The sequence below is a fragment of the Cottoperca gobio genome, chromosome 6, assembly GCF_900634415.1.
Source record: "Cottoperca gobio chromosome 6, fCotGob3.1, whole genome shotgun sequence".
Taxonomy (NCBI): Eukaryota; Metazoa; Chordata; class Actinopteri; order Perciformes; family Bovichtidae; genus Cottoperca; species Cottoperca gobio.
Genome location: NC_041360.1, coordinates 15,126,877 through 15,153,946, shown reverse-complemented (window position 1 = coordinate 15,153,946; position 27,070 = coordinate 15,126,877). Strand labels below are relative to the sequence as shown.

The 27,070-nt window shown below is 41.7% G+C and overlaps 1 protein-coding gene across 7 annotated transcripts in view; it reads right to left on the bottom strand.

Moving 5' to 3' along the window:
• mef2aa (myocyte enhancer factor 2aa) overlaps window positions 1-27,070 on the bottom strand; it is a 59,972-nt gene that overhangs the window by 14,898 nt on the left and 18,004 nt on the right. For 3 of the 7 annotated variants that reach the window (XM_029433227.1, XM_029433226.1, XM_029433225.1), the window contains 4 exons: window positions 23,265-23,482; window positions 15,764-15,967; window positions 744-845; window positions 512-646 (listed from right to left, as the gene is read on the bottom strand). In XM_029433227.1, the coding sequence (XP_029289087.1) occupies window positions 512-646; window positions 744-845; window positions 15,764-15,967; window positions 23,265-23,318 (495 nt within the window). In that variant the 5' untranslated portion in view covers window positions 23,319-23,482. Of the gene's footprint in view, window positions 1-511; window positions 647-713; window positions 846-15,763; window positions 15,968-23,264; window positions 23,483-27,070 lie in introns of all 7 variants that reach the window. The other 4 variants (XM_029433232.1, XM_029433231.1, XM_029433230.1 and 1 more) reach the window with 3 other exon arrangements.

The window sequence follows — 27,070 nt, the reverse complement described above, 5'->3', positions numbered from 1 at the left end:
ATAGAGAGAGAGAGAGAGAATAGAGAGATTTAAAAGAAGAAATTATAATCATTACATTATCAAGAATCTTTTTTTTATTCGTTTTTTGTTACATTATGAGATAAAAATCTTATATCACAGAACCTGCAGATCTTTATGTGAGTAAGTATTTACTGTACATTCCCGATGTGTTTAAATAGCGACTGCTGTTTGATTTATGATAACAGGACCATGATACTAGGGTGTAATCTTTCCAGCAGAAGCATGCAACATTTCACCTGTTCACATGAAATGTGATCTTATCAGGGTGTGCCAAAAATATCAGTTGCAGAACAAATCAACATAAGAAACAAATGCACACCCAGTGAAGGGGGCATTAATCTTAAAATAGAGTAGTTTTGAAAGAAGTTGACAGAGGTTCTGGGGGGGGGGGGGGGGGGGGTAACAAAAAGAGGAAAAAGTTAAATGAAAAAAGAGTGAAAATCCTTTGTGCCACAAAGCCAAGCAAAACCGTTGCATTTACAGTACTTACGATTTTATGATTTCTCATCATATTATCAAACTCCTCATTAATTTTTTTATACTTTTCTTCTGTGTGAGGAGTGAGGACATATGAGGCATCAGGGTCCGGGCTATCACAACCTCTGTGTTCTTTCTTGTTTAGCGCCTGTAGTGAACATCAACATAAAGACAGGAATCAACACAAAACAGCAGGGGACAAAGGAAGTACTTACACCACAGCGCTTGTACATTAAATCACTCTCTTCGTTTAGTTTGCCGAAATGGTCGTCCATGAGGGGGCTGTGCCCAAAACAGTCTTCAGGATCAGGACTAGCACAGTCATTATGGCCTTTGTTTCTCAATTTCTGAAAGGAAATTGCACAATTGAAAAGAAACAATATAGTAGTGTTTTTTGCTGCTTGTTACCTTATATATACATTTTTTACTGGGAACATATGAATCATACATGTACAAAAATAAACATCTACTCTATGTTTGTCCTTCAACTTCTTTCTTGTGTTGCGGTACAACATAAACAGCTGCTGCACCAACGATAGGCTAAACTGTAGTTCAATACAAGGCTCTGCACCAAGGGGAAACTGAAATATCACTCTATATCCTTTCACCCTTCAGAAGTGTTCAGAGAAACAAAATATTGCCCTCCTCCCTCTCTATCTCTCTCCTTCTCCCCCCTCCCCCCCCCTCCCTGTTATTCCTTCTCTTGCGTCTGTGTGTCTTTGCATTTTTCATCATGTTTCAGTTATCATAACCCACCCAGCTGGAAGAAACCCCTGCATAAGAAGATCCTACAGCAGAGCACTTTAAGACTGCCCCAGTCTGTAATTCGGTATGGTTGTCACTTGTAGGATCTTATCAAACTTAATGCATGTGGGGAATAAAATGGATAATCAAAAGTGGTCAAAGATGCTTATTTGAGCATGAAATTGAGCAATTATTGTAAAAGCAAAGCGCTCGTAAGTGCATAGGGTGGTGTGCGGTGGTGGTGTTATAAAGAGCCTATTCTGACTTCAAGAAAAAAAGAAAACATGTCATACAACTAAACAAATAATAATGCACCACTGTGCTCTTTTGCTCACTTTCTTAGAGGCTGTTCTCTGCTCCTCATTACAGCTCTGAATAGCAGTGTTAACAAGACTTGCTGACAGCATGTGACAGCATGTGATATCAAGACAGTGTACATCAAAACATGATTTATGTGTGGCTCTCAAGGTTCCTCTATCAGACTACTGCAGGTCCACAGCAGCGCTCTGCCCTGTCTGTGGGCTGCCTCGGAGGCCTCGTGTCTACAGGAAGGTCACTGACTCCTGTGGATTCAGGGGTCAGAGTGTGAGCCAGAGGAGAGGAACCTACACACACTAATGAGACCTTACTCTCTGTTTCTGGTCTACACCCAAGAAAGTGGAAAATGTGTGTGTGTGAAAGAGAGACTATAAGAGTAGAAGCGTGTGTGTGGTGCATATGTGCGGCGAGGGGGGGAGCATTTCTACAGCTGCTACATCCTCTGACAGCAATGTGACAGTACGTTTAGGACAATGCGGCTAACCCCTCGCTGCTCACCACAACCTTAATGTAGTTTACATTTCCTAAAACCTGTGCCATGGCTTTATGAGAGTCCAGCATAATATCATTGCTCATTAACACCAGATGATGTTAAATACCTCGCTGCTCTATCCATCCCCGAGCATTCGCATGCATACAGTTTTTGAGGACTGTACATTTCGGGGCACAAGAACAATGTGAATGTACAGAAATGTGACGCTGTGCACAGAAATAAGGAAGTTCAGAAAAACCCCCACATTTCCTCAAACATAAGTGTTCACAATGCCCAGATAGATAGTAGATAGAGAGACAGAGACAGAGACAGAGAGAGAGAGAGAGAGAGAGAGAGAGAGAGAGAGAGAGAGAGAGAGAGAGAGAGAGAGAGAGAGTCTTCTGGATAATGAATGGCCAGCACTGTACCACAGATGCTTTACTGTTTGGTGCGGTACAGAGCAGTGGCATTCTTCTCATTCTACGAAAACGCCTTGCTGGTTCATTTCCTGTTTACTGAAAGAACCCTCTTTAGTTAGGGTCCTGAAAGGCCTGTGTTTACTGGGGTTAAACTATGCACTTTCTCCACCAGAGAGCCAAAGATCTGATCTCAACCTGCAAATTTTGGTTTCAACCTGCTTATTATGGGAATATTTTGGTCGGAGTGGTCAGGCATGGTTGCGTGAGATGGGCAGGGCTGCTCTACTTACACAACAGGCCTGGCCAGCCTTCGGTACGCCGCACCCACTGGCCCCAGCCATTTAGGGAGGGGTTGCAGCAGCACAGTGGGTATTGGAACCAGATAGCAGCAGACAAGGGCAGGCAGCAATCAGATCTGTTCCATGATGCATCACTATAATACATATCATCTTCAAAAGGATGTATTGAAGGTGCTGTGTATCGACGGCATTTGGTGTGCAAGAGGAATTTGTCTCTGTGGCATTCTAATGCATAGAACATAAAGGCCTGGGAAACGTGGCTGTAATTCTTTGTTAAATGACTTGGCATGTTGTGGGTGTCCCACAGACGCTGCCCACAGCTCCCAGTAAATGCATCACTAAATCAGCACATGGCTAAACAGGTGTCCCTCTTCCAAACACCTGTCAAGACCTGGCTCCCCACGCTGGCCAATCAGAAGCAGACGCGCAGAGATATGGCCGTAGAAGGGACCACATGGAGCCACCCGACCCCAGATCAACTTTGCTCTTACATGTTAATGCTCCAGACTGCTCCAGACACTACAGTGTTCTACAAAAAAGGGGTAAACTTACAAGACGATCAGGAAACAAAAAAGAAAAGATAACTTCTTTTCGCAGTATGAATATTCAATTTCAAAATGCCTTTCAAATGATGAATCAAGTTGTGGGGTTTGTAAAGCAAAGTTGGTTGGATGTGAATACAGCTGAGGTTGGGTTTTTCAGTAGCATTTCTAATGAAATATATGGGCTGTTTGTTGCGGGAGGAGGGCTGGAGAGAGTATGGACAAGGGAACTTGTATAATCTATTCACAAGGTCCTGAGAGGCTCACAAAGATGAGTGGGAACAAGGCCAGCTGCTATTTTCTCACAGCAGTCCAAACCTGTATTGATAGAAATTTGGCTCTTCAAATAAAAATGAGACTCTGAGTAGCTGACGTCAAACCAACTGGGCACCATTGTCTGTGTGTGCATGTATGTGTGTCCGTCAGTTTGCTTGTGTGACGCTTGAACTTCTTTTAAAAGAACATTTTCCATTGCAGGAGGCCTTGAGTCTTCCTTATATTGAAGAAAACATCTATCCGTCATCTCCATCTGAGCCCTGACTATTAACCTAGCTGTAACCAAGGGGAACATTCAGCACAGTAATTGCCTCTCAAGATTTGCAGTACATGTTCAGTACAGAGAGTTATAGTGCAGTGGAAAGCAACCTTCCATGCCACTTTGATTTGATATCAATGGGAATAATTATTTAATGCAATTCTACCCAATGAGTACCTTAAGAACTGCAATAAAAATATATAAAGATTTTTAGATTGCTCAATTCTGGACTTTAGATTGACTTTTAAGCCATAATATTCACATTTGTGCATTGCAAAATTGAAGCAAACACCATTCCTAGGATTAAAAATAAAACTCAAACCATTGCATAAGCCACCTACATCACCTGTTTCTTGAGAAGTACTTTCAGTGAAATGGGCCCAAGCAACGTACTCTGCTGCTGCGAGTCTTGGAAAACAATTTCACTTTGATGTTCTCCCTCTCTTGTGTCAAGAGAGCTTTCTGCATTTAACTTATTCATGTACTGTACAGTACTGTACGTGAATAGAAGGCAGGGTGAAAGGAGAAAGATAGTGGTTCGGTATAAAAGCTGAACTTCAAAATTGTGGGGGAGATGGCTGAAAAGAAAGGCATGAAGAGGCAGTTTCTTCCATTGTGCCTGAATCTCAACAGCTTTCACTTACAGCAGCTCTCACTATAGTGCACCATCTGACCTATGACTGCTCTGATTACAGGCCCCTCAACAGCAACACAGTTTGTCATGTAATGGCGAAACAGCAGGAAATTAAACAAAATGGCCCAAAAGTGGAGTACAACATGAATGTTTAATGCATGTTATGTTTATTCCACCTTTCCCTAAAGTACACAGAGGCTGTATTTTAACCAGTTGTTGTGCCGGGGCCTCCGCTCATCTTATTTCAGCCAGGTCTCCCAGTCTCTCGCCTTGCAGTGCTGTGAATTAGCCCTTGTGCCCGCCGCTACACTAAGCAAGGTAGCGTGCTAATCCTCATGACATTACCATTGTGTCCAAGCCGTTCCATCTAATGTGCTTATCAAAGGGCTTCTTTGAGTGTGAACGCACTAGGAAATCAGCATGGGGAGGCGGCTGATAGGAAGGCTATTATCTGTTAAGGAATATTTCTGCTCTTATATAACATCTTAAGAGACTTTCACTACCATCATGTTCCCTTTTCCCCTGTGGTGCTGTAGTCTTCACTTGAGGGGAATAAAAGCCTCTTTTGGTAAGTCTTTAGGCACTGTATGCCATGGCCCAGCACTACTGTAGCTTACAGTAATGTAGGAAGCCGTCTTCTCTCTTTCTCTCTCCCTTTTCCACCACATATTGGGAGTTGGGAGTGAGATAAGGAAATTCATTCCCAGACATATCTTGTTTAATCTCATGACCATTACACATTAGTGACTGATATGAGGATATGAGGCTGGATGCATGTCCTTCCTGTGGCTCACTCCATTGTCTAGTTACACAGTGGACAGGAAGAGCAGCGGGAGGGGGCAACTCGACCGTCTGCTTTTTATTTTGATGTTGTTGTCTCGTAGCTGTATATACATAGTGAGATTCAATCCCACCTGACACTACATGGCAATAGACAGACCACAATGAACTGTGAGCTCAAAGTCAGACTAGTAGGGAGATATTAATCCAAAGTGAGTCATGCTCACTAAATATAAACCGGCGATGGATGCATACGACAACAAACTAATCAAATTCTATACTGTATACTGCGAATGATTACCTGCATTTGACCGACTAGATTGGCAATTAAAAATAGCCCATCCATTTTACTGAAGAAGAGGCAATTGCTGTGCAGTGAGCAGTCCCTTCAGAGCCCTCTGCTCTGAGACCGTGGTGAATGACTGATGTGACAAAGCCATTAGCCGCCACAGTCAGGGAGGGAACCGTCTCAATCAGCGGACGGCATATTTTCAGTATAGACAGGAGGGAATTCAACTACAAATTGAGGATAAAGGCAAACCAATGTCATCATTATCTACAGCTTAAAAAGAATGAGAACACACTATGTTCCCACTCCACATAAGAAGAAAAGGTGGCACAGGTGAAAAAGCTGATCCAGAAGGAATTACAATTTGTACAAAAACATTAACAAACAGATTATTGAAAATCTTTCCAACCGTTTTTACTCCCTGTCTCTCTGTCTCCCGCTCTCTCTCTCTCTGGTCATTGAGTGGATCATTAGCTGTCAGGGCCCTTGAAACCATACCCCCAACCCAGAACTCCCATTCCTGCTCGCCTCTAAAATATTCATAAGGACAATTAGGAGTTCCGATAAGGCGAGTACGGAGGGCTGGGGGGCGTGCGGCAGAGAGGGCAGGATGTGCCAGCAGGACGTCTGTTCTGCAACACTCTATACCCAGACCACAGACCTGTCCTCATCAATCTGAGACACAGCAGCCTCCCTCTTTGCCCCCAGTCAGGCCAGGCAGTCAGGGGAAGGTGGCACAGTGCCAGCCAACCCCCAGCCCCTCCCACCCCCCTAATCCCAGCAGGCTTTTGCTCTGTCCTCGCCCCTGGGCAGGAGGGGTTGGCCGCACAGCACGCACTGTGGGAGGAGGGGGGCACAAGGGCAAGCTGATTGTTGCACGAGCTAACTCACAGAAGCCGCTGTGCACGAAAGCAAGGTCTCATTTCAGCCGCTCAGCCCGCAAGGTCATTGAAGAACACAGAGGGTGGACTCATGGCTTGTGGTTCTAATGATCTTTAACATAACTAGTATCACTGTTGCTCTGTATCTAGATCAAACCAAATTAGGTCAGCTCAATGTCTGACCTATTTCATGTGGTTCATACCACAGTTAATGACAGGTATGTGGTTTGAGCTTAGTTTTTTAGAAAATTATACATAACGTTATTATACATTACATGCCATCCAACACATTGTTACTACACATCATGTTACCCTTACTTTTCTTATGTTAATTAGCAGTTACAGTAACCTACTCGTTACAGTACATTGCTTTTGTGTTACACCCTGCGCTTCTCGTGTTCCTCAGGTTATAATATAAATATAGAAAACATAAGGACACATTGTTTATAAGAATAATGTAAACAATGATGGCTGCAACATCTTCATTTATGAACTTAAAAACATTTTGAAGATGAATTCACTATTGTTGCCTTGTTCATTTGCATTCTAAATATTGGTTTATTACTAGTGTATTACCGATAAGATAGGAGTTTTTTTTTTTTTTAAGTATTATGCCTATGAAGAACATAAAGAAGAAAATTAATATGTTATATATCAATACTGATGAGCAACACTCATAACCTCTGATTGAAGAGGAACAATGCGGATTTCGTCCTGGTCGTGGAACAACGGACCAACTCTTCACTCTCGCAAGGATCCTGAAGGGGGCCTGGGAGTACGCCCATCTGGTCTACATGTGTTTTGTGGATCTGGAGAAAGCGTATGACCGGGTTCCCCGGGTGATACTGTGGGAAGTGCTGCAGGAGTATGGGGTGAGGGGGTCACTTCTGAGGGCCATCCAATCCCTGTACGCCCAAAGCGAGAGTTGTGTCCAGATACTCGGCAGTAAGTCGGACTCGTTCCCAGTGAATGTTGGCCTCTGCCAGGGCTGCGCTTTATCACCAATCCTGTTCCTGTGATTTTCATGGACAGTATATCGAGGCGTAGTCGTGGAGGAGAGGGGTTGCAGTTCGGTGGCCTGAGGATCTCATCGCTGCTTTTTGCAGATGATGTGGTCCTTATGGCATCATCGGTCTGTGACCTTCAGCAGTCACTGGATCGGTTCGCAGCCGAGTGTGAAGCGGTTGGGATGAGGATCAGCACCTCAAAATCTGAGGCCATGGCTCTCAGCAGGAAACCGGTGGATTGCCTACTTCAGGGTAGAGAATGAGCCCTTGCTCCAAGTAAAGGAGTTCAAGTACCTCGGGGTCTTATTCGCGAGTGAGGGGACGATGGAGCGAGAGATTGGCCGGAGAATCGGAGCAGCGGGGGCGGTACTGCAGTCGCTTTACCGCACTGTTGTGACGGAAAGAGAACTGAGCCAGAAGGCAAAGCTCTCAATCTATCGGTCGATCTTCGTTCGTACCCTCACCTACTGGAGCTGCTGCTGCTATTTGGGGATGTTCAGATTATGCTTCAAGGTGTGAGTTAAGAGAAATTATGTCCACCATGTGAACATGTTGAACATGTCTTCATTAAACTCTGTGAAGTTTGATATTTAACAAACACCTTCAAATAAGAAACAAGCAACATTTTTTTTATAAGAATTGGGACTAAAAGAGAGTATATCTAGTTTTAGACCTTAGAGTATTAACTCATTAGCATCAGTGGACACTTAATGCTTAGAAGAAGGCACCATGGCTTTTGGTCTGTTGTTGTAGCGTCTCCTTATATTATATGTTCTAGGGGACCCGCAGTTTGAAATGAGACATATGCGATGTAGTTGAGAGGGTGGAAAAAAGCTCTGACGTCGATGAAGTACGACATGTGCTAAAAGCAAAAATCTCCAAGCAGTTACCTGGTAACAAACATCCCACACCAGAGACATAATAAAACAGTGAGGTAATACATGATGGGTTTAAAATGAGCAGAAAACCATTACTTGATAATGGAGTTAAGCCATTCCACAATTCAAAGGATAGCCCTTCAGGACAAATCCCATATAAAGAGCAGAGAGTGCTGATTATGGCAAGTAATTCCAATAATCAAACCACCTTTATACTGGGCCATCGGGTAACAATTACTGCGTATCTCTTCCATAGCAGAGGACACAGAGCAGTTGGTGATGTACTCGCATGAACATTACCACAACTGTTTCATTACACTACAAAAGAGGGCTGGTGACCCTTTTTCACTAAAAGCCCAGAGGAAAAGGAGTCCTTGTCCTACAAAAGGGGGCACTTTGAAACCCAGCATGTTGCTCGAAACAGAACCATTAATATTGCTTCACTCACTGTGACAAGAGAAGACTTTTCAGACAACTCTCACCAGTACTGGTGTTATATAAGATAAGAGGTATCATCGTTAAGATGGATGTCAAGCGGAGAGTAATATCAAATTAAATGAACTGAAGAATTCACACTCCTACGTTCCAAACTTTATAAAAGCGCACATAATAAAGTATTACACACATTAAATACAGAATATGGAGATCGTTTCTGGAAGTAACATTATTATAACATTATGGAGGTGTTCTTGTGGCTAACAAGGGTAACCCTTCTCTCGCTTTCCTCTTAAACATTTGTGAGATATTTATTTTTAACTTGTCCTACTGCACTAGTCTGAAAATAGATGCTGGTGTTGTGTGGACGGCCAGTGTGTTTGTTTTGACTAGCAACACAAGTTAACTCCGGAGCTGGCCTGAAACACAGGCCCAAAGGTTACATGACTGCTCTCAGGTATACAAAAACACTCTGCACTGTGCACACAGGAAATAGGAAGTTGCTCATGTGTTTATATGAGCCCCGAATTAAGAGGTGGTAATAGGATTTCAGAAACACACATTAATAGCTTCCCCATGCTGTTACTTTACCATCCTCTCCAGAGAAAACTGATTGACTGACAGGCTTAGTATTTATGTAGCAACCTCCTGGCCAAACCTCCTAATTACAAAGCAGCATCATGGAGACTATAAATAGCCATTCATTTAAATAAAATACTCATACAGCAATACCATTATACTTAATATAATCTGCAATATTGTGTGTAACCTACAGTCAAAATAAAAATATAAAGAAATCATTTTAATATCACTCCAATAAATCACTGGAGCCCAAAAGTTCCCATACTCTTTTTCTGTAATATTAAAAATGGGCTGGCAGAAAATTTCACATACAGTATATTGAAAAGCCCTGAAAAATCAACATCAACCCAATAAGTCTATGTCAACAGAAGTGACATTTGATTTAGCTTAAAAAGGGATTTCTCATCACTGCTGCTGTTAGCTCTACGGTGAAATATCAAAAAGGAGAATATAGTAATATGATGATGGCATAGTGAAGAGAAAGACTGAAGTATATAAATAATGGCGAAGAGCTGGATGTGGATATTAGGACTTGAGGTAAAAGTTACTGAACCAATATATTTAATTAATGCTAACTTTTAAAATAGCGGGGATTCGTCCTAAATAGCCCACCTTTAGACAGCTTTACAAAGATGTTCAATCTGATATTTGATTCGAATATATATATATTTTTAAATGCTCTAACTTCAGATTTTGTCATTACATTTAAACAGCTGCTCTTCCTTTCAGAGCCACTGTAAATAGACCGGAAAATGATAGATAATGATGTAGATAATTATATGCAAAGAATGAGCAATTTGACCAGTCAGACAATAGGAAATCAAGGATATTACTAGAATAACGACTTGGCACAAGTGAGATCTTCCCCACATACAAAATGTTTAATGAACTTTTCTATGTATTTAGAAAAATGGCAGCTCACTATTGTAGAGAAAAAATAAGAAATAAAACACTGAGAACACAAGCATGTTTCTCTGGAGACCTGAAACAGAAACTGAAAGAGAAAGAGTTAGTTAAAAAATGAGGGGGAAGAACATTTGTTTTGATGTAACTTCGCAACTTTGACTTTTTGCAAAATCTTATGGGTATGAGCAATTGCAACCCCTAGATAATAGTAGAGAAATCAGATTTACAGCCATAGGTCTGAAGTCAATGGAGTCAAGAAAGAGAAAACCTAAAGATGACGTACTTTTCTCGTAACATATGGACAAATATACAGTGTCCTCAATAACAGTCGGTTTTGGTCTTTCTAGAGAAAAATGCTGTCGCAAAGGAAGCGACGTCGTTTAGGTTTCTGTCAACGCCAACGGCTGCTTCTTCAGAATAAATAGACAAAGACAGAAAATAGAATCAGAAGCACAAAACTTCATAAATCATAAATCACATACATATATATATATATATATATATATATATATATATATATATATATATATATATATATATATATATATATATATATATACACAGAGTTAGTGGGTTAAATGTATTATTATGTTTACCATTTGTATTTTCCTGATCAACGGAACATGTGTTAGTATAAGAAACAGCTTCATGTGTCTATTACACGAAATGTATTAAATACAAATATTTTTTACTAGTTAAGTAAAATACCCAAATCCGTTTTGGTAGATATCTTTATTTTATTACTTAAAAGGACTTTCAATTTTTCTATAATTCATGTGTTTGTATTGATTTGTGTTTTTCCTCTTTAGTATACGATTAATGTTTAGGCAGGTTTTATACTAAATATGTTCTATTGCCTTCATAGATATAATTTAGCTACTGTAATACTGTCTATTGCATTAGAGTACATGGCGGAAGTGACAGTTTCCCTGTGTGCCAGCCAGAGCCTCATTTGACCGTCCTGTTATGTGTCTGTGCATTATAAATACACACTCAGGGCAATCTGCCTCTGCTACTCAGAGAAGTCTCCTCATCAGTGTACTTTGATATTCAAGGATCTATGCTTACTGTTTTAAAAAAACAAAACACAAACAAGATACACACCACACTATCCTCGACAGACTTCAGAGTTGAAAGAGTACTGATCTACTAAATATTTGCATGGCTGAAGCTCATTTCTCACAGGAATATTTGATCAGAAAATCTGCTGATGAAGAATCAGACGCATTATTTAAAATGCAAATTGTGTTTTTGTTCATGTCAAGTTGATGTATCACAATGAGAATGCCAACACACACAAAAATAAAAATGGAGTAAAAAAAGATGTCATGATTGAACATTCAGAGCCACATAACCTATTAAAAACATAGTTAGTTGCAGTAATAAATGTTTTTCACTGTTTTAATCTGAGGAATATCATCTTTTGATCTCTCACCTGCTCTTTTAGTTGCCAACTTGGAAGTATGTATCTTCAAAAAATAAATATAACAATGATAAAATGACAGCTTTTTAATTATACTCATTGCTATCTATTTAAAAAAAATTGTGTTAAAGTAAGAGCCCTCTTTTAATAAAATGCAATTCCATTATTCCCTTAGTCTAATCAGATAAAGCATCTGATTTATTCAGTTTTGGACAGTTTTCTGTTCATTTTTCCTTCTCATGCTCTTTCATCTCTCTTCCTATCCTCATCCCACATGTTCCCCAGCCTCCATTTCCAGTGAGCCACCAGCAGGAGGATAATTGATCAATCATGCTAATTGAAGAGTCTGGACAGCTAGCCCACCATAGCAGATGTGCCAATTTGCATTCATTAAGATAGAAATGAGTCTTAATCACTGCTCAGCCTTTGATTGACAACATAAACATCCCCTGTTGAAACTCCTGGTGCCCATTCAGTGCAAGGAGGATCATTCCATAACTAGCAATACAATATTTTTATTTTTTTTAGCTATAAATCACTGAAAATGCACTTTTGAAGCACAGCGGCATGAATTGTCTCCATCTGTAATTTGTTTAATAAAATACAGAATATGGAACATTATGACACATTGAACCCTTACTTGTGGTGATTGTGAAGCTTTACTCACGGTAAAATCTGCAAAGGGCAGTCGGGAAAGTCACAAACAAAATAGATAAAGATGAAAACACAGGGCTTGACATTCAGTAATGGTCAAAATTTACATATCTTATTGAATGATTAATACAGCTCCATTTATAATAAAAGATAGAGATCATGAGATAAAACCTAATAGAAATTATAATTTCCTCTCACTGTAGTGGTCTTGTGAGAGGGGGCGTTCCGTCATAAATAGAGAGGGAATTATCTGTTTTTCCCAAGTCACATTAACAATGGCTGCCCCACTTTGTTATGAGGAAGATAAGCAAAATTTCCCTATGAATGATGTTTACTCTCACAAATCATCAGGGTGAAATATATGAAAAAGAGCAGTTTAGCATATGGTGCAGTCCAGTTATTTACAATTACGAGGCATCGGTATTTGACCAAAATTGCATTCTCAAATTGGGTTAAAGTCTAAGTCACAGTCCTGATTTTATAAGATTACAATTAAGTGTTGACTTAATGCCTGCAAACCTAATTAATCCTAATCCATACCATATAATTTAAATATGCTGAATTGCTCAAAGAAAGCACACATAAATGCCAAATGATGCCTGTGAAGTTACTATCTGATTTCAAGGTTTCTGCTGCAGACACAGTGATCGCTCTGTGTACTGTAGAACGGTGTGAGGTTATAGCGGAGCATTAGCAAAATCTCATTAGCTCCACTAGCGGAGAGGGGAGGAAGAGTAAATAATATTAGATTAATCTAATGACTAACGGCAGCATTTGGATTTGTGGCATAAACAAAATTCAATAAGAAAGACAATAGGAACAACACCACGAAGAAACTCTGCTCAGTTCACAATAACATATAAAATACCCTATTTATTTCCAAGGAGATATTACTATATATGTTGATGAGTATGATCTTGAGACCAGAGTGTGTTACTCTTCTGAATTACAACATAACAAGATACTGCAAGTGTGACCTTTAAAATAAACAGTTATACTCTGAATGGGAACCAGTTTAGTTTGAATGGCAGGTTTTGCTGTTGTTGTTTTTTTAAAGCACCAGGCAACCAAGAATGAGCGCTGTGATTCTTCACTATATGATTTTTAAGAAAACAGCTAACAAAATCTCAAAAAATGACATTCCACCGTAATACCGTTTATAAATGTCTAAAAAATGACACAGGTTGACATCACGACAGTTCACCTGTCGCCTGGAGTGTTGGTAAGGTTAAGCCCATCAACACATGCAGACGCAAACAGTCCGCGAGCCAAGTTTGAGACAAAGTCCATAGCCCTCCACTGGGTTATCAAACTGTGGCCCAGGCATGCATCCATCTGTGGAAAACATGGAGACTGTTCTCTCACACTGCACAGCTCAGCCTTTATCTACAGATGGCACTACTAAGCAGGAATGTGACCTTTGATTTAGATTCTCACACGAAACGAGCTTCCGAATAAAAAAGCGGGAGAGGGTTTTTCTGGCCTTCCAAACTGGACAAATGAGCACATGATTGGTTTAACACAATTAACAAATTTAGATAAATGTCCAGGATAAGTGTCCTCATGTGAGGCCCATTTCACTAGATAATCGGCGGAGAGGTGGATTCTTGCCATAAATGCAAAAGGCATCAGCTCCGCCATGTAGTGTACGAGGATCGGTGCAGCTGTAGAGAAGCACAAAGGCTGAAAATTAGATTAGGATTTCTCTTTAAATATGATGAAATCATAGCCTTCACAGATTGCCAACCACCTCCGACACAGGCTCTCTGGCCAAGTAAATAGTGGGGTTGAATGGTGATGCTATGAAGTGGACAGGGTTGGTTACTTCTGCTCTGCTTCCTCACTTCTGAACCTTGACCACATAGCCAGCAGGCAGAGGGAGGTTCGTGCATGTCTGCAAAGATCCTGGCCGAGTGAGCGGGGACAAAAGTGGCTTGTTCTCGCCTTTTGTGCAGCGAGGAAGCTTCCTTAAAAGGTAGCCAGAAGGGGGAAATCAGCCCTGGTGCTACATTATGCACAATGTACCTTCCAATTACACCACGCTGACAATGTAAACATACACCGGTTAGACTGCATATATATATGTGATATAAAGAGGAAGGACCCAACTGATAACACATAAGGATATTGATATGTTGTTGCATTTGCTTGTTTAAAATAAGACAGCTTACAGAGTCACGGCAAAAACAAATGTGTGGTCACTGTTACGTAAGTAAGGAATGTATCCATGTATTTTTTATGCAGGTGAGCCCCTGCTCTGCTCTGAGGGCCCCTGATGGAGGAGTGACTGCATGAGTCTACTAGATGCCAGAGCACTCTTCTGCAGCTCTGCCAAGCAGGTAATTCACAAGCAGCAGCAGCAGCATGAATAAAAGATAATGGGCCACAGCTGACTCCTTTATGCTGCATGTAATTTCCCTTATTCCTCCAAGTGAAAGTCTTTTCCAAAGCTAGGATTCTTGAAATCTTTCAATCTCACTCATGTTAAACCCTTGATGTCTCTTAATTGTGCATCAGTAATAAAAATGCTGTATGTTTTAGTGGGCAGGTGGCAGTAAACACCAGGGCATTGCGATGAAGCAGTGTGCATTGTCTAAGAAAAAGTATCTTTGTGCAGAAAAAGCAAATCAAAGAGTATTTCAAATAAGAGCTATAAAAATGAAAGGGGCAACTATCTATTAGCAGTATCAGGATGTTATCAATAGGCATTAACATGCATTGTATATGCTTTCATTCAGTCAGAATGGAAATACCAGCCTCTTAAAGCAGATCTTGAATAAGCGGAGAAACCACACGTGTGCCGATGAAAGATGTTTGGAACAGGATGTATCCCTAATCATTCTCATTTACTTTGGCTTTTACACTTTTGGCTGACAGTTTTGTATACTGGCATAACAAGTGGTTTACTCTTCCGCTAGTCGCCGGGCATGCGGGAGCTGCCAGGAAACCCAAGTGCTTGTTGAGTTTTATAGAGCAGCATGGAATGTACTAAACACTGTATTTTCAATGCAGCAATACAAGCTGACGGTCTGTGATGAGGAGTAGCCAGAGAACTGAGCCGTACAGGTACAATATCTATGGGAAACAGGGTCAGAAATTGTGGTCAGCAGCTACTGTGTGCATGCATGTGCAGAGATAGGTTTTCCACGTCAGTTGATGGGCACAAGAGAAGCTGAACTTATCAGAGAGTGCAGACCTCCTGTGCCCTATCTGAATGGTGACTAGAAGGAAACTGTTCCTCATTCTTGTCGGTCTGAAAAATTACCCTGTGAGCTATTGTCAGAGCGTTAAGCCTGTCACAGAATATATATTTTATAGTCTGAATCCAGTCCTAAAATAATACGTTTAGCTTAAATCTGATAAATCTGAACATAAGATCATAAAAAAGAGAAAATAGAAGAAAAAAAAAGCATGATGTGTAAAGATTTTTTTTTCCCCCACAAAGTAACAAGGCGCCGCTCACTCACCTCTACAATGTCAGAGTTGGTTCTGCTCTCGTGGGGCTCGTTGTACTCTGTGTATTTCAGCAACACTTTGTCCATGTCTGTGCTGGCATACTGGAACAGTTTGTTAGAGCTGTTGAAAATGATGAGGGCTATCTCACAGTCACAGAGTACGCTGAGCTCATAGGCCTTTTTCATCAGGCCAAACTTCCTCTTTGTGAAGGTAACCTGAGGAGCACACAGAAAAACAAAACCATATATTACCGAGAAGAGTTTGTCTAAATGAGTTCAAAGAGATCAAAGAGATCAAAGTCAAGTCAACAAAACAGAAATTTGTACATCTACATGTAACTTGCAAGAGTAAATGCTAATTTAGGATTCTTATTATAACATGTAGTTTATTTATCCAATGCATGTTTGTAAAATGCCATCTTTTACTTAACTAAAAGTAGAAATACCACAGAGTTAAAGTACTTCATAACAATTAAAAGCCCTGCGTTCAAATTTACTAAAGTAAACACAATATTTCACTCTAAAATGTAGTGGAGTAAAAGTAAGTAAAAAGTAGCAAACAATGGAAATACTAAAAGTACAGGAACCTACAAATACTTACAGTAATGCAGTAAATGTACAAGTAATACTAAGTAATACTAATACTATACTGTAGAACTGCTTTGAATTTCTTTTTAATTCAAATGAGTACACAATCTAAGTAAAGAGTTCTGCAAAGTTTTAAAAGGTATGTACTGTAGGCTAAGCAAGTAAATGAACAGTATTACCAGTCTCATTATATTACAACAACGTTACTGTAAACAAGGTGACGGATAACAAGATCATTCCTACTTCAGGAATGATTGCAATGACATAGTACACGGCTGAAATGTCTAGTTATCAAGACAGAGGTCAGGGTTAGAGGCACGAGTCAGCGAGCTGAGTCAGAGCTTTGGCAACAACAGGGGTCCATACATTACTGTAGCCCCTGACTCCATATACGGAAAGCTATCTCTGTAGTGCAGCATAAGCCTTGTAACATGAGCCCTCAGATGGGACTTCGGGTCATACATCACTCCAATGGTAACGCAACCCTCTCTGCAAAGTGACTTTATGTCCTGTATCTCTGCAGCTCTGTCTCTGTGGTCGCTTCATACCCACACACACATGTCATTACGTTACACCACCTATTTGCACTTTGCTGCAGTCATTTTTCCAGTTAAAAACATCGTTCGCATGGATGCAGCTGTTTTCTTCTTTCGGTTTTGTAATGGTTGTTTGCAGAAAATACTTTTAAAGTGTGTCTGTTTGAAATCTTGGCTTGGGATTTATGTTTTTTCTTTAGCGTATGTGTCTTGTCAATTGCGCATTATACAACGTAGCTTGTTAACGTGCTCGTGAAAGCTGCGCTCGGAGCCACAGAGCAGAGCATGTGTCTGTATTCTCCATCAGTTTCACTGACCTACTAAGAGAGGAGTTGAGCAGATGAGCTGGCTTTGTTTAACTTTAATTGGACACAGCTTATGGCTATACCCTCATTTTAACTGGTGTAATGCATTACTATCCTATGTGTTGCATAGTGTCTGAGTAACGCTCAGGCAGTGGGGTCACTCCAACTGTGATAAATGAATTTCAAATCTTCCACACTACAGGTAATTACACAGGACCATTATTCCCGCTCTAGACATGGGGGAGTCTCTCCTTGTGTTATTTTCTATTTAATGCACCGATATTAGTCAAGCTCTAACCAAATTCTGAAATGACATTTCCTGAAATGACAAGGTTTAAATACAAGCTAAATCAAATGACATGTTTCCTTGCAAATTGTAGACACATAAAGCCTTTGAGTGAGTTTGGTGGAACAGAAAGAGTGTTTTTGTTATTCTGAGGATTTTCTCAAGGTGTATCACTGCATGGAGGCAGACAAGAGGTTATGATTTGACCAGTCTCAGGTCGGCTTCTACCCACTTCCAGCACTTGCAGTTGTAACCAGCTGATACGAGTCTCCTCTGACTAAACACCAGGGCTGCCCACCCGCTCATTTGCCTGCTTGAATATTTGTTTGTTCGTCTAACCAACTGGAAAGCAGGGACTGTCCTGTGGGGAAATGATTAACAAATTGTATGCTCTTTAGCAGATGAATGTGGCTGTTAAGCCACGGAGATGTCACCTTTCAGCAGGAAGCCCAGGATGAGACGCTGAGCGAGGACTTTGTTCCACCTGGATGCATGGCAGAGTGCTGAGTGCAGGGCTGCTGACCCAGGCACCGCTTCATTTCAACCTCAGCTGCAGCAGTGAGACTCGATCTGTGCCCAAGCCCCAAACACAGTACCTCTACAAAAGCCAGCTGCTGCTCACACTGCCATTAAAGATGACGACCACATTACTCTTCTGTACTCATTCAGTTACCTTTAATAGGGAAAGATGGAGGCTATTTTGAACAGTTTGGCCCTATTTTTCTCCTTTTGTTAGACTATGTCCAGATTAATTTGATAAGTCATGACACAAAACAGCTCTGAGCATCTTGAGGAACACACACAAATATAACCTCCATCCACCCACATCTTTTCTGGGGTGACTGGTGAGACAGTGGAAAACCACAGACATCCTTGAGGTCAAGTGGGAGGTTCACTGGCGGAGCTTTCCTATGGTTCACCAAGTCAAAGACACCCACAAAGACTCTCAATGTGGTTTTTAAAAAAAGTCGCTCCTATAGTAAGATGTGGTACACATGTAGTCTAGCTCCCTGACTAATTCATGTAATTCACATTGAAAGGATTAGCCTCAGTCTTTTAAAGCTGTGTCGTACCACGGTATCAGTGCATCTTACACATGTTCTGGGAAATCAAATGTCAGAGCAAAAGAGAAGGGAGGGCCACATTTAAACTTCTAATAAACTGGAGTGCTTCCAACTTTCTCTGCTTTTGATAAGGTCATTACAACAGCTCACACAATACCAGACAGATCAGCGACTACTAGCATTTGTGCCAGGCTGAAAACCCTGACCTTTTAAGAAACTCTCACAATGTCAAGATGAGGTGGTAATTCTGCTCTCAATTGACACTCTCTGCATTTCCAACTTCTTCCCAAGTGCCCCACAACCTGTTTTTACTGAGCTTTAATTGAACTTGGTAATTATATGCATATTCTTTTATACTTTGGGTAGTTTTATGTGCAAGCTAACAAGGCTCTACTAAAGTATTTTAAGGTGCATTATGCAAGATGTTTCTGTGAAAAGTCCACCAATCATACCGGTTGAAATCACAGAACGGAGCTGCTGCAGAGAAAAGTGTGGATTCACCCTACTTGCCAAGCAAAAACATTAGGCTCACTAGTTGTGGACGCTTTGATCAATAAAAGAAATCCCAAATGATCATTTCATCCTCCACAAGACAGTAAGACAGTATAGTATATAAGAACATATGCTACAACAAAACTCTGACACACACATCCACACAGAGTTGATGTGTCAATCAAAAGGTCTATCAATGTCTGTCTTCAGGCAGAGGTGCCAAGATGACAAACAAGACATCTGGGACGCAGAGTGCAGCTGTGACTAGTGCATGGCAGGAGATGCCTGACTTACTAACACCTTCAGAGGGGTGTCGAGCTAGCTGCCTTATTAAAACCTCATGTCACCTCTGACGCCCCCCATGGCAGACATGAGAGTAGGCTTGAGAGTCAGAGAGGTCTGGCACCAGCTGGCAGAGTGACCCAGGCCCTGTGGCTGCTACCCTGCTACGTGGTGCCGGAGTGTGCAGGCCTGGGAGACAGGCCAGGGCCACTACAACTGTCTGCCTGGATCAGCTCTCGCTGGGAGAGGACAGCCCCAGGATCTCAATGTGGACAACTGAGGGCGCAAAGGCCTCGTTTACTGGGTGGGATTGACCTTGAAACCTACAGTAGCTGTGAGTGATCCTCTTTAGTGGAGAGGATGACATGCTAGTTAACTAAACGTGAGTAGGTTTCCTCGAAACATCTCCAATCAAAAACAAGAATGATAAATATTTTAAGACAGTTGGCTTGTTAAATGTATTGACAACTGTAATTGCCATAGACAGGGTGCTGTGTTGATACAATTGTAAATAATAATCTGTGAGCATTTAAGTGTAATGAAAAACCCAATCACCATCACTTGACTTCATGTTTTGCTGCTTCAGCAGAGTTTTTATAAAAACTATATATCATCTTGAGTAATGATAATATATGTGCTAGCTGTCACATTTAACAGTGTCCCTCTGTTCTGTCCATGGTCTATCAACAAGCTCTTTACCTGTCACATTAATAAATAATGACGACTGCTCAGAACTTAAGGAATTGGTGAAGGCTAAAAAAATGGGAGGTATGCTCTGTGTTGCTCGAGAGAGAGAGAGAGAGAGAGAGAGAGAGAGAGAGAGAGAGAGAGAGAGAGAGAGAGAGAGAGAGAGAGAGAGAGAGAGAGAGAGTAAACTGCTCTGTGCCCCACAGGCATCTGAAGTGCCAGAGCACAATTCCAAAATGAGCCACAGCAAGGGCAGGCAATCCTCCACCCAGCAGCAAAATCATCAAACTTTTAATGACTTGGGCAATTACCCCCAGTGAGCCAGCTTAATGGCATCCATAGGATGTTGCAAGACACTGCTCACTAGGCTACACCAGCCTCTTTCCTACACTAACTTACAAGACTAATGTGTACCCTCCCTTCTCCACCATCATCCCCCCTGCAGATCCACGCACACCATGACAGCTGCTCCGAGAAGTAGGTGAAAGACCCTAAAAATGCTCATTGAGTGCCAGTGGCTTTGCTGTTGTTATTTTGTTTGGTTCATGAATTTCAAACCTGCCAAGTCAAAACAGATCGGTTTTGAAGGCCAAATGTCATTTGTTCATATTTTTCCACTGTAAGGCGCTGTATCTGTGCTTATGATAGAAAGAGAGAGAGAGATGATGAAAAAGTCAATGTTAGATAATAGTGTATAATAAATGCGCGCGAGTCTGTGACTCAAACTGTAATACTTGCTGTGAATACTGTAAATGAGGAGAATCAACCAGGGCAGTGCTGTTGTATGGTTGTTATCTAGCTTTCATTTGCAATCAGCGTGTCAGTCTGGCTGATGACTGTGCTGCTGTGTTGTAGGACTATCACTTATGCAGTGAATGGCTCAGGAACTGGCTCTTTACCATTCTACAGTATGCATGAAAGGACCTCTGCTGCCTTCATGTCTCATCCTGCAAGCCTCTGCGAGGCCACACAGCAGAGACACATAAAGCTGCACAAAAACATGATGTATGCAACAACTGTACACTATTTTATTTATCTTATCTTACTTGTCATGAATTATGAAAATGGGTTGTCAATATACACTGTAGGTAATGACTTTTAGCAAAATATCAGCTAAGTTCACTCCCTGCCTCAACTCTGCACTCAGTGTTCCTGACAGATTGTGCAATTACAGACCTTCTCAGCCTTTGCCACACTCCGTGGTATAAATCCTGAAAGGTTAACAGCCCTCCTAAAGCACTTGTAGTGATATTATAGGGAGCCCCCGTTGTCCCTACAAAATATTCTGTATAACAATAATATCTAATTAGCCCACTTAAGGACTTCTTTAATTTGACTGCTAGAGTATGGATAGCTAGCAGCAGAGAGGCGTAGATAAAGATTCAAATTGTCTCCCGACAATGGGGACCATATGCTAATGGCTATTCCCCCTCGGTTAGGAGCACGCCCGAGGGACATGGCACGATGCGCTTCATGGCCCACGGGGAAAAAAGGGAGAAAGATACACACGTATACATCACTTCATACCAAAGCTTTATTTTAGCACGACAGCCTATTGTTACAGCAGATTCTCTGCTGAGCCAGCTAAAAACAACTAAATGCAAGCTGAAATGCCTGCGTTCTGCTGATAAACTTTCTCACAAATTATACAGTGAGACATTTTAAATCTGATGCAAACACTCCACTTTGGGAGACACATTAACAATAAGCAACGTCTCTCTCTGCAGCTCCACTTTTCTGGGAAACAATACAGCTAAATGTCTTCCCTCACTCCCTTCATACATGCATTATAAAGAAAGGATTGTCTGAAGGTTTAACTTGCTCACCTAGCGAACATTTGACAACCTGTTTTCATGTCATTTTGTCTCTCTCTTTTATTTTCCCTGATGTCACAGGTCATTGCATACAGTGTAGATACCAGCAACGAGCCCAGGGTAATTCCTGCTTGGATCCAACCCAGAGCCAGGTGTTATGCTTATAATTGGCCCACGGTGTGGAATTTTGTGTTGCACTTGGCTGAACTGCTAGCCTCTCAGTAACAGACAGAGACACGGTCAGAGTACCGATTGGCTAGTACCCGTATCATGTTAATACCCTCAGGAGAGGAAGCACCACTGTAGCGCCGATATATTTCTGTGTGCACAGCAAAAAGTTGTTCCACCTGTGAAGGAATGCAAATGATATTTCTAGGATACCAAGATGTGTTCTATTTGGCTATGGGAAACTTACGCATCTTCATTAATTGGTGTAATTAGTCAAAAACTGCACTCACGCTTCCTCAACTTAGCTCTTAAATCAAAGAGAGCGTAGCTAAATAAAAAATGGTCCCAGCCCTCCAGCTATAGATATCCAAGCCTGTTATTCTTGTTTCAAACAGACCTTGGCTGTTTTGTACAGTGTTTTGCTGTTTAGGAGTTTATATTTAACATGAGCAGAATTCCAGCTCTCTCCCTCTCTGCGGCTAGCTGGGACCAGTGTAGCCAAGGCAGAGAAGGGTGCTGTGTGTCCTGCTGACCCACCCTGCAAATGAGAGGGTGCTGTGGTGCAGTGGCTGCTCCTAATTACTACCAAACAGCTGCAAACACATAGGGCTACAGCGAAGGGGCCCAGCCATACTGCCAGGCCAGGGGACAAGCCCTACAGTGTGGGGAGGCCACAGGCGGCCCGCTGTGCTCCTCGCTACCCTGAGTTCACTCCCACGACATGAGGCCCCCGCTGCAGCCCAGCGCTCCTGCTGCCTCATCAACTTCTCTGGCTGAAATTGCAGGGTGGTAGGGGAATCATGTCTGTAAATATGACCGCACTGACAAAGAAATGTCATGGTCCCTGTTCAGCTGGCTGGGACTTTGGGGAGGGAGGTATGTCTGGTTAGATCCATGCACACCATGACAGCTGCGGAACTCTGATCCAAGGTGGGAAGGAAAATAGAAGAAGACCGTAACCTTCAAACAGGTAGAGAGCAGACTGTCTTCTGAGACACAAAAGAAGGATACAGTAGCATTTCATGAAATAAGCTAAGAAATAAGTTAATATGATTATAATATTTTTTTATATTGTACGCAAACTGTATTTTACTTTTATTAAAAAAGTGCCGCGGATACAAAGACAGTAGAGATCTAACGATCCAAATACATCAATGCAAAGTGAAAACATAGATACATATCATCTAGACAGACAGACAGACAGAGAAAGACATATATACATAGATAGACATAGATAGAGAGATAGAGAGATAGATAGATAAATAGATAGATAATTAATTCTGACACCCACCTGCCTGTTCCTCTCATCCATGATCCTGGCAATCTGTATCTTCTTTCGCCCCATGGCTGCGTCCTTTCCGGTCTCTCTGACACCTCAACAATATCAGAAAAACAACACGATTTCTTCGCACACTCTCCTAGCACATTGTGCAACAGTCTCTCTTCTTGTATACACTACACTCTTTCTTCTGTCTTCGCAATACCCTCTTCAACAGGCCGCACCACAATCTGTGAGTGGACAGAAAGAGAAAGACAGAAACAGAGGGGGGAGCAGAACGTTAACTTGACACTCAATAATGTCTCCTTAAGCACTTCAAGGCATCAGAGGGCTCTGCTTTCTGTTCTCAAGCACATTCAGAAAGTATGAGACCCACATGGTGTACCCTTATCTCTTCTGCTGCTGCACTTGAACCACAGCTGAAGTCAATGAAAGACGACTTCACACTTACAGGGCAGCAGCTATACAAGACTCCCTGACTAGCTGTTTTGAACAGTACATTTTAAATTAAATGCATATATTCAGACAAAGGTAATAAGAGCCGGTGACACACATGGTTGGAACCTTTAATGAAGAGTAATTTGAAGGCTTTGTTAGAAACGTTAATATTGTAAAGGAATAATTTGACATTCTGGGAAATATGCTTATTTGCTTTCTGGAGACTTAGATGAGAAGATTGATGATCTGTTGGTTAAATATAAGGCTACAGAAAGCAGCGGCTTAGCTTAGCAGGTTAACTTAGCTTAGCACAAAGACTGGAAAGCGGGGAAACAGCTAGCCAGGCTATCGCCAACGGTAGTAATGCAACTACTAGATTAATGTCTCTGTGTTCTGATAGAGTTTTACAATGCTACATTCACTTTTGTCTATATTCCCCTATCTGCAGAAACATAACAGCAACATTTCCTTGCTCTTCCTGAGCTGACCCACTGTGGTGCCAGCTTTGGTCTTAAGATGATTAAGAGAGCACCTGGTCTGGGGTTGACAGTCGTTGAAATCTCCCGAGCTGGAGGAGAAGTCATGGGGGGTGAGGAGGGTGGGGGTTATATTCCCACATGAGCTTGTAACCTGGCCAGTGGTTCAGATCGCACTGTTCCCCAGAGAACATCTAAACTCTGTCCTGTCTCTGCAAGAAGAGCTATAGCCCACTCCCTGGAGGCGCATCCATCATTTACACCCAGCAAATAGAAAATGTCTAAACAACTACATTTCCCTTATGAATACAAATATAGAAAGGTTAACAACTCAGACCATTAGATGCAGTCAGCAGTTGTGAGGCGAGTACGCCAGGGGCCGAATTGGCAGTGAAAACGAAAATGACCGGTTCCAGTGACACACAGTCATTATAGGTTACAGATGGACTGGCATTATGGTGTCTGGCTGTCTGAATCGGGGCTCCACTGTAGGCAAACTTGACTGAGATCACTTCGCTAACTACCCACGCACGGCTGTCTGAGCCAGGAAAGTAACCGCCTGAACCCTCACAAAGAATTTCCCCAAACCACATCAAAACAGGCCAGGGAGAATGACGATGTTCTTGTTCATTCACCATTTCATATAAACACACCGACATGGTGATGTTCGAGGAAGAGGGAGATAGGGGTCTTCGGCTCCCCCGAAGACGTGCCTGAGCCACCCTGAGCAATAGTAGTGCAAGTTGCAAAAGGTGATAGTTTCATAACCTTTCATTGTGTTTGTATGATATTGAAACTCTCAGTTAATTTACTGGACTGGGATGTATGCTGGGAAACAGAGTGCGCCAAGGTTGGCCTTCAGCTAAATGTCAAGAAAACTGAGTTCATAACATATAACATCCCCCCGGACCATCCACCTCTAAAAACAACAGGAGGCACTGCTCTAAAGGAAGTCAATGATTTCAAATACCTGGGCTCGTGGGTCAACTCGTCCAAGCAAGACCTTAAAGTGAGGAAGGCGCTTGCATGGAGGGCCCTGAATGGCATGACCTGTGTGTGGAACTCCAACCTCCACCGATAAATGAAACTCAGCTTCTTCCATGCAACAGTGGAGTCTGTTCTCCTGTATGGCAGTGAATGCTGGACCCTGAAGCCCACCCTGCAGAAATCCCTAGATGGGTGCTACACGAGAATGCTGCATGTGGTACTTGGCATCAACAAGGATGAGCATGTCACCAACACGCACTTGTATGGGGGGGCGCTAAGGGTGGGTGAGAAAACAGCGGTCAGGAGAATGAGGTTGGCAGGTCACTGCCAGAGACACCAAGAGCTGTCTGCCAGCAAACTTGTGCTGTGGGAGCCAACACACGGGCACCGATCACGAGGGCGTCCCGCAATAACATACGTGGATGTACTCAGGAAAGATGCGGGAGCAGAAAATACTGGCGAGCTAGCCAGATGCATGGAGGATCGGGATGAATGGAAGCACCGATGGAGGGCCCGTCTGAGGACGACCTAGGAGTAGTAAATATACTGTGTATTTAAAAAAAGTAAATATGACAGAAATCTGGATTTCTCCAGCAATTTAGATTATTTCTTTCTTTTATCTTGGATAATAGAGATTCATACCGTCAGATTACATGACCCGGTGTCAAAACAAAGTTTTGGTTTTACAATTTGTTTTTGGCGAGCAAACAAATAACTGAAAACTGTGGTGTATTTTATCTGTAAGGAGATAATCTCTTTCTACTTTTGTGTTTGTACAGTATGTGATCTGTATTGGTTGAGAGGGTTTATACTGTTTGCTTTTATCGATAGTCGTAATTAGTTTAGTTTGATGCACTACTTTACATTATTCTACAGTTTTATCCGTGCGCCTTCTTGAGATCTTGATGTTGGTTTAGAGGAGTTTATCTGAGGTGGATTAATCTGTAATCATCTGTTGAGGCTAGCCTGAAGAAACCACAGCGACTTCTGTTTGTGAATGTGTTTATCTATGTAACCCGAGTTTGAAACTATAGATCACAAAATAAATCACACTCTCACACATACGCACGTATATGCACATCCTTTCGTCTCTTTATGCAGAAGAGCTGTCACAGCAGGACAGCTCAAGTCTAGAGGCATAATAGACTGTGTCATGACATTTCTCTAACACAGATACGAAATGACAAGCTGAGAGAGCCTTCCGACTACAGGTGTGCCGCGCTCCCAATTTAGTGGCCACATTCATCAAAAGCCAGTCAAAAGCTAAAACTGCTTGCTTGAGAAAACAAATCACTATCTAATGCTGCGTTTGATCATATCACAACATACTTCACATTGCTTAAAATAAAGCAATTTCAATTTCTCGAACTAAGTGGGAAATGTTCAGCTGGCACCTCTACGCAGATAGACATGCCAGAAGATGGTCAGATTACAAAGGAGAACAATGTCTGCACTGTAGCCGAGTACATATTTGTGCGTGACACTCTGACTTCTCTTGAGTGTAAGGATGGGACAGAGTATCTGTTTGTGGCCTAAATCATGTGCTCTTTGTGCGCGTGCGCGTGTGTGTGTGTGTGTGTGTGTGTGTGTGTGTGTGTGTGTGTGTGTGTGTGTGTAAGAAACTAGAATGACTGCCTTGCAGTTGTATTCCACCACCAACCAGTCAATCGGCAGTTTATATGTCTGTCCACCATAAAATATATACAGTATAGTGTAGACTTTGAAGGAATTGAATGAAATACATTAAGTGTATTTTTTGTCAAAATGGAAGTTCTCACTTTATTGATATGTAAGGTAATGTTGAATCATTTCCAATGAGAAACACATGCTGTCTTCACTTAGAGACTATTTTTACACAGGAGTACAGAGGACTGATAGAGAGCTTCGTCACATGGTGCAATGACAATCACCTGAAGC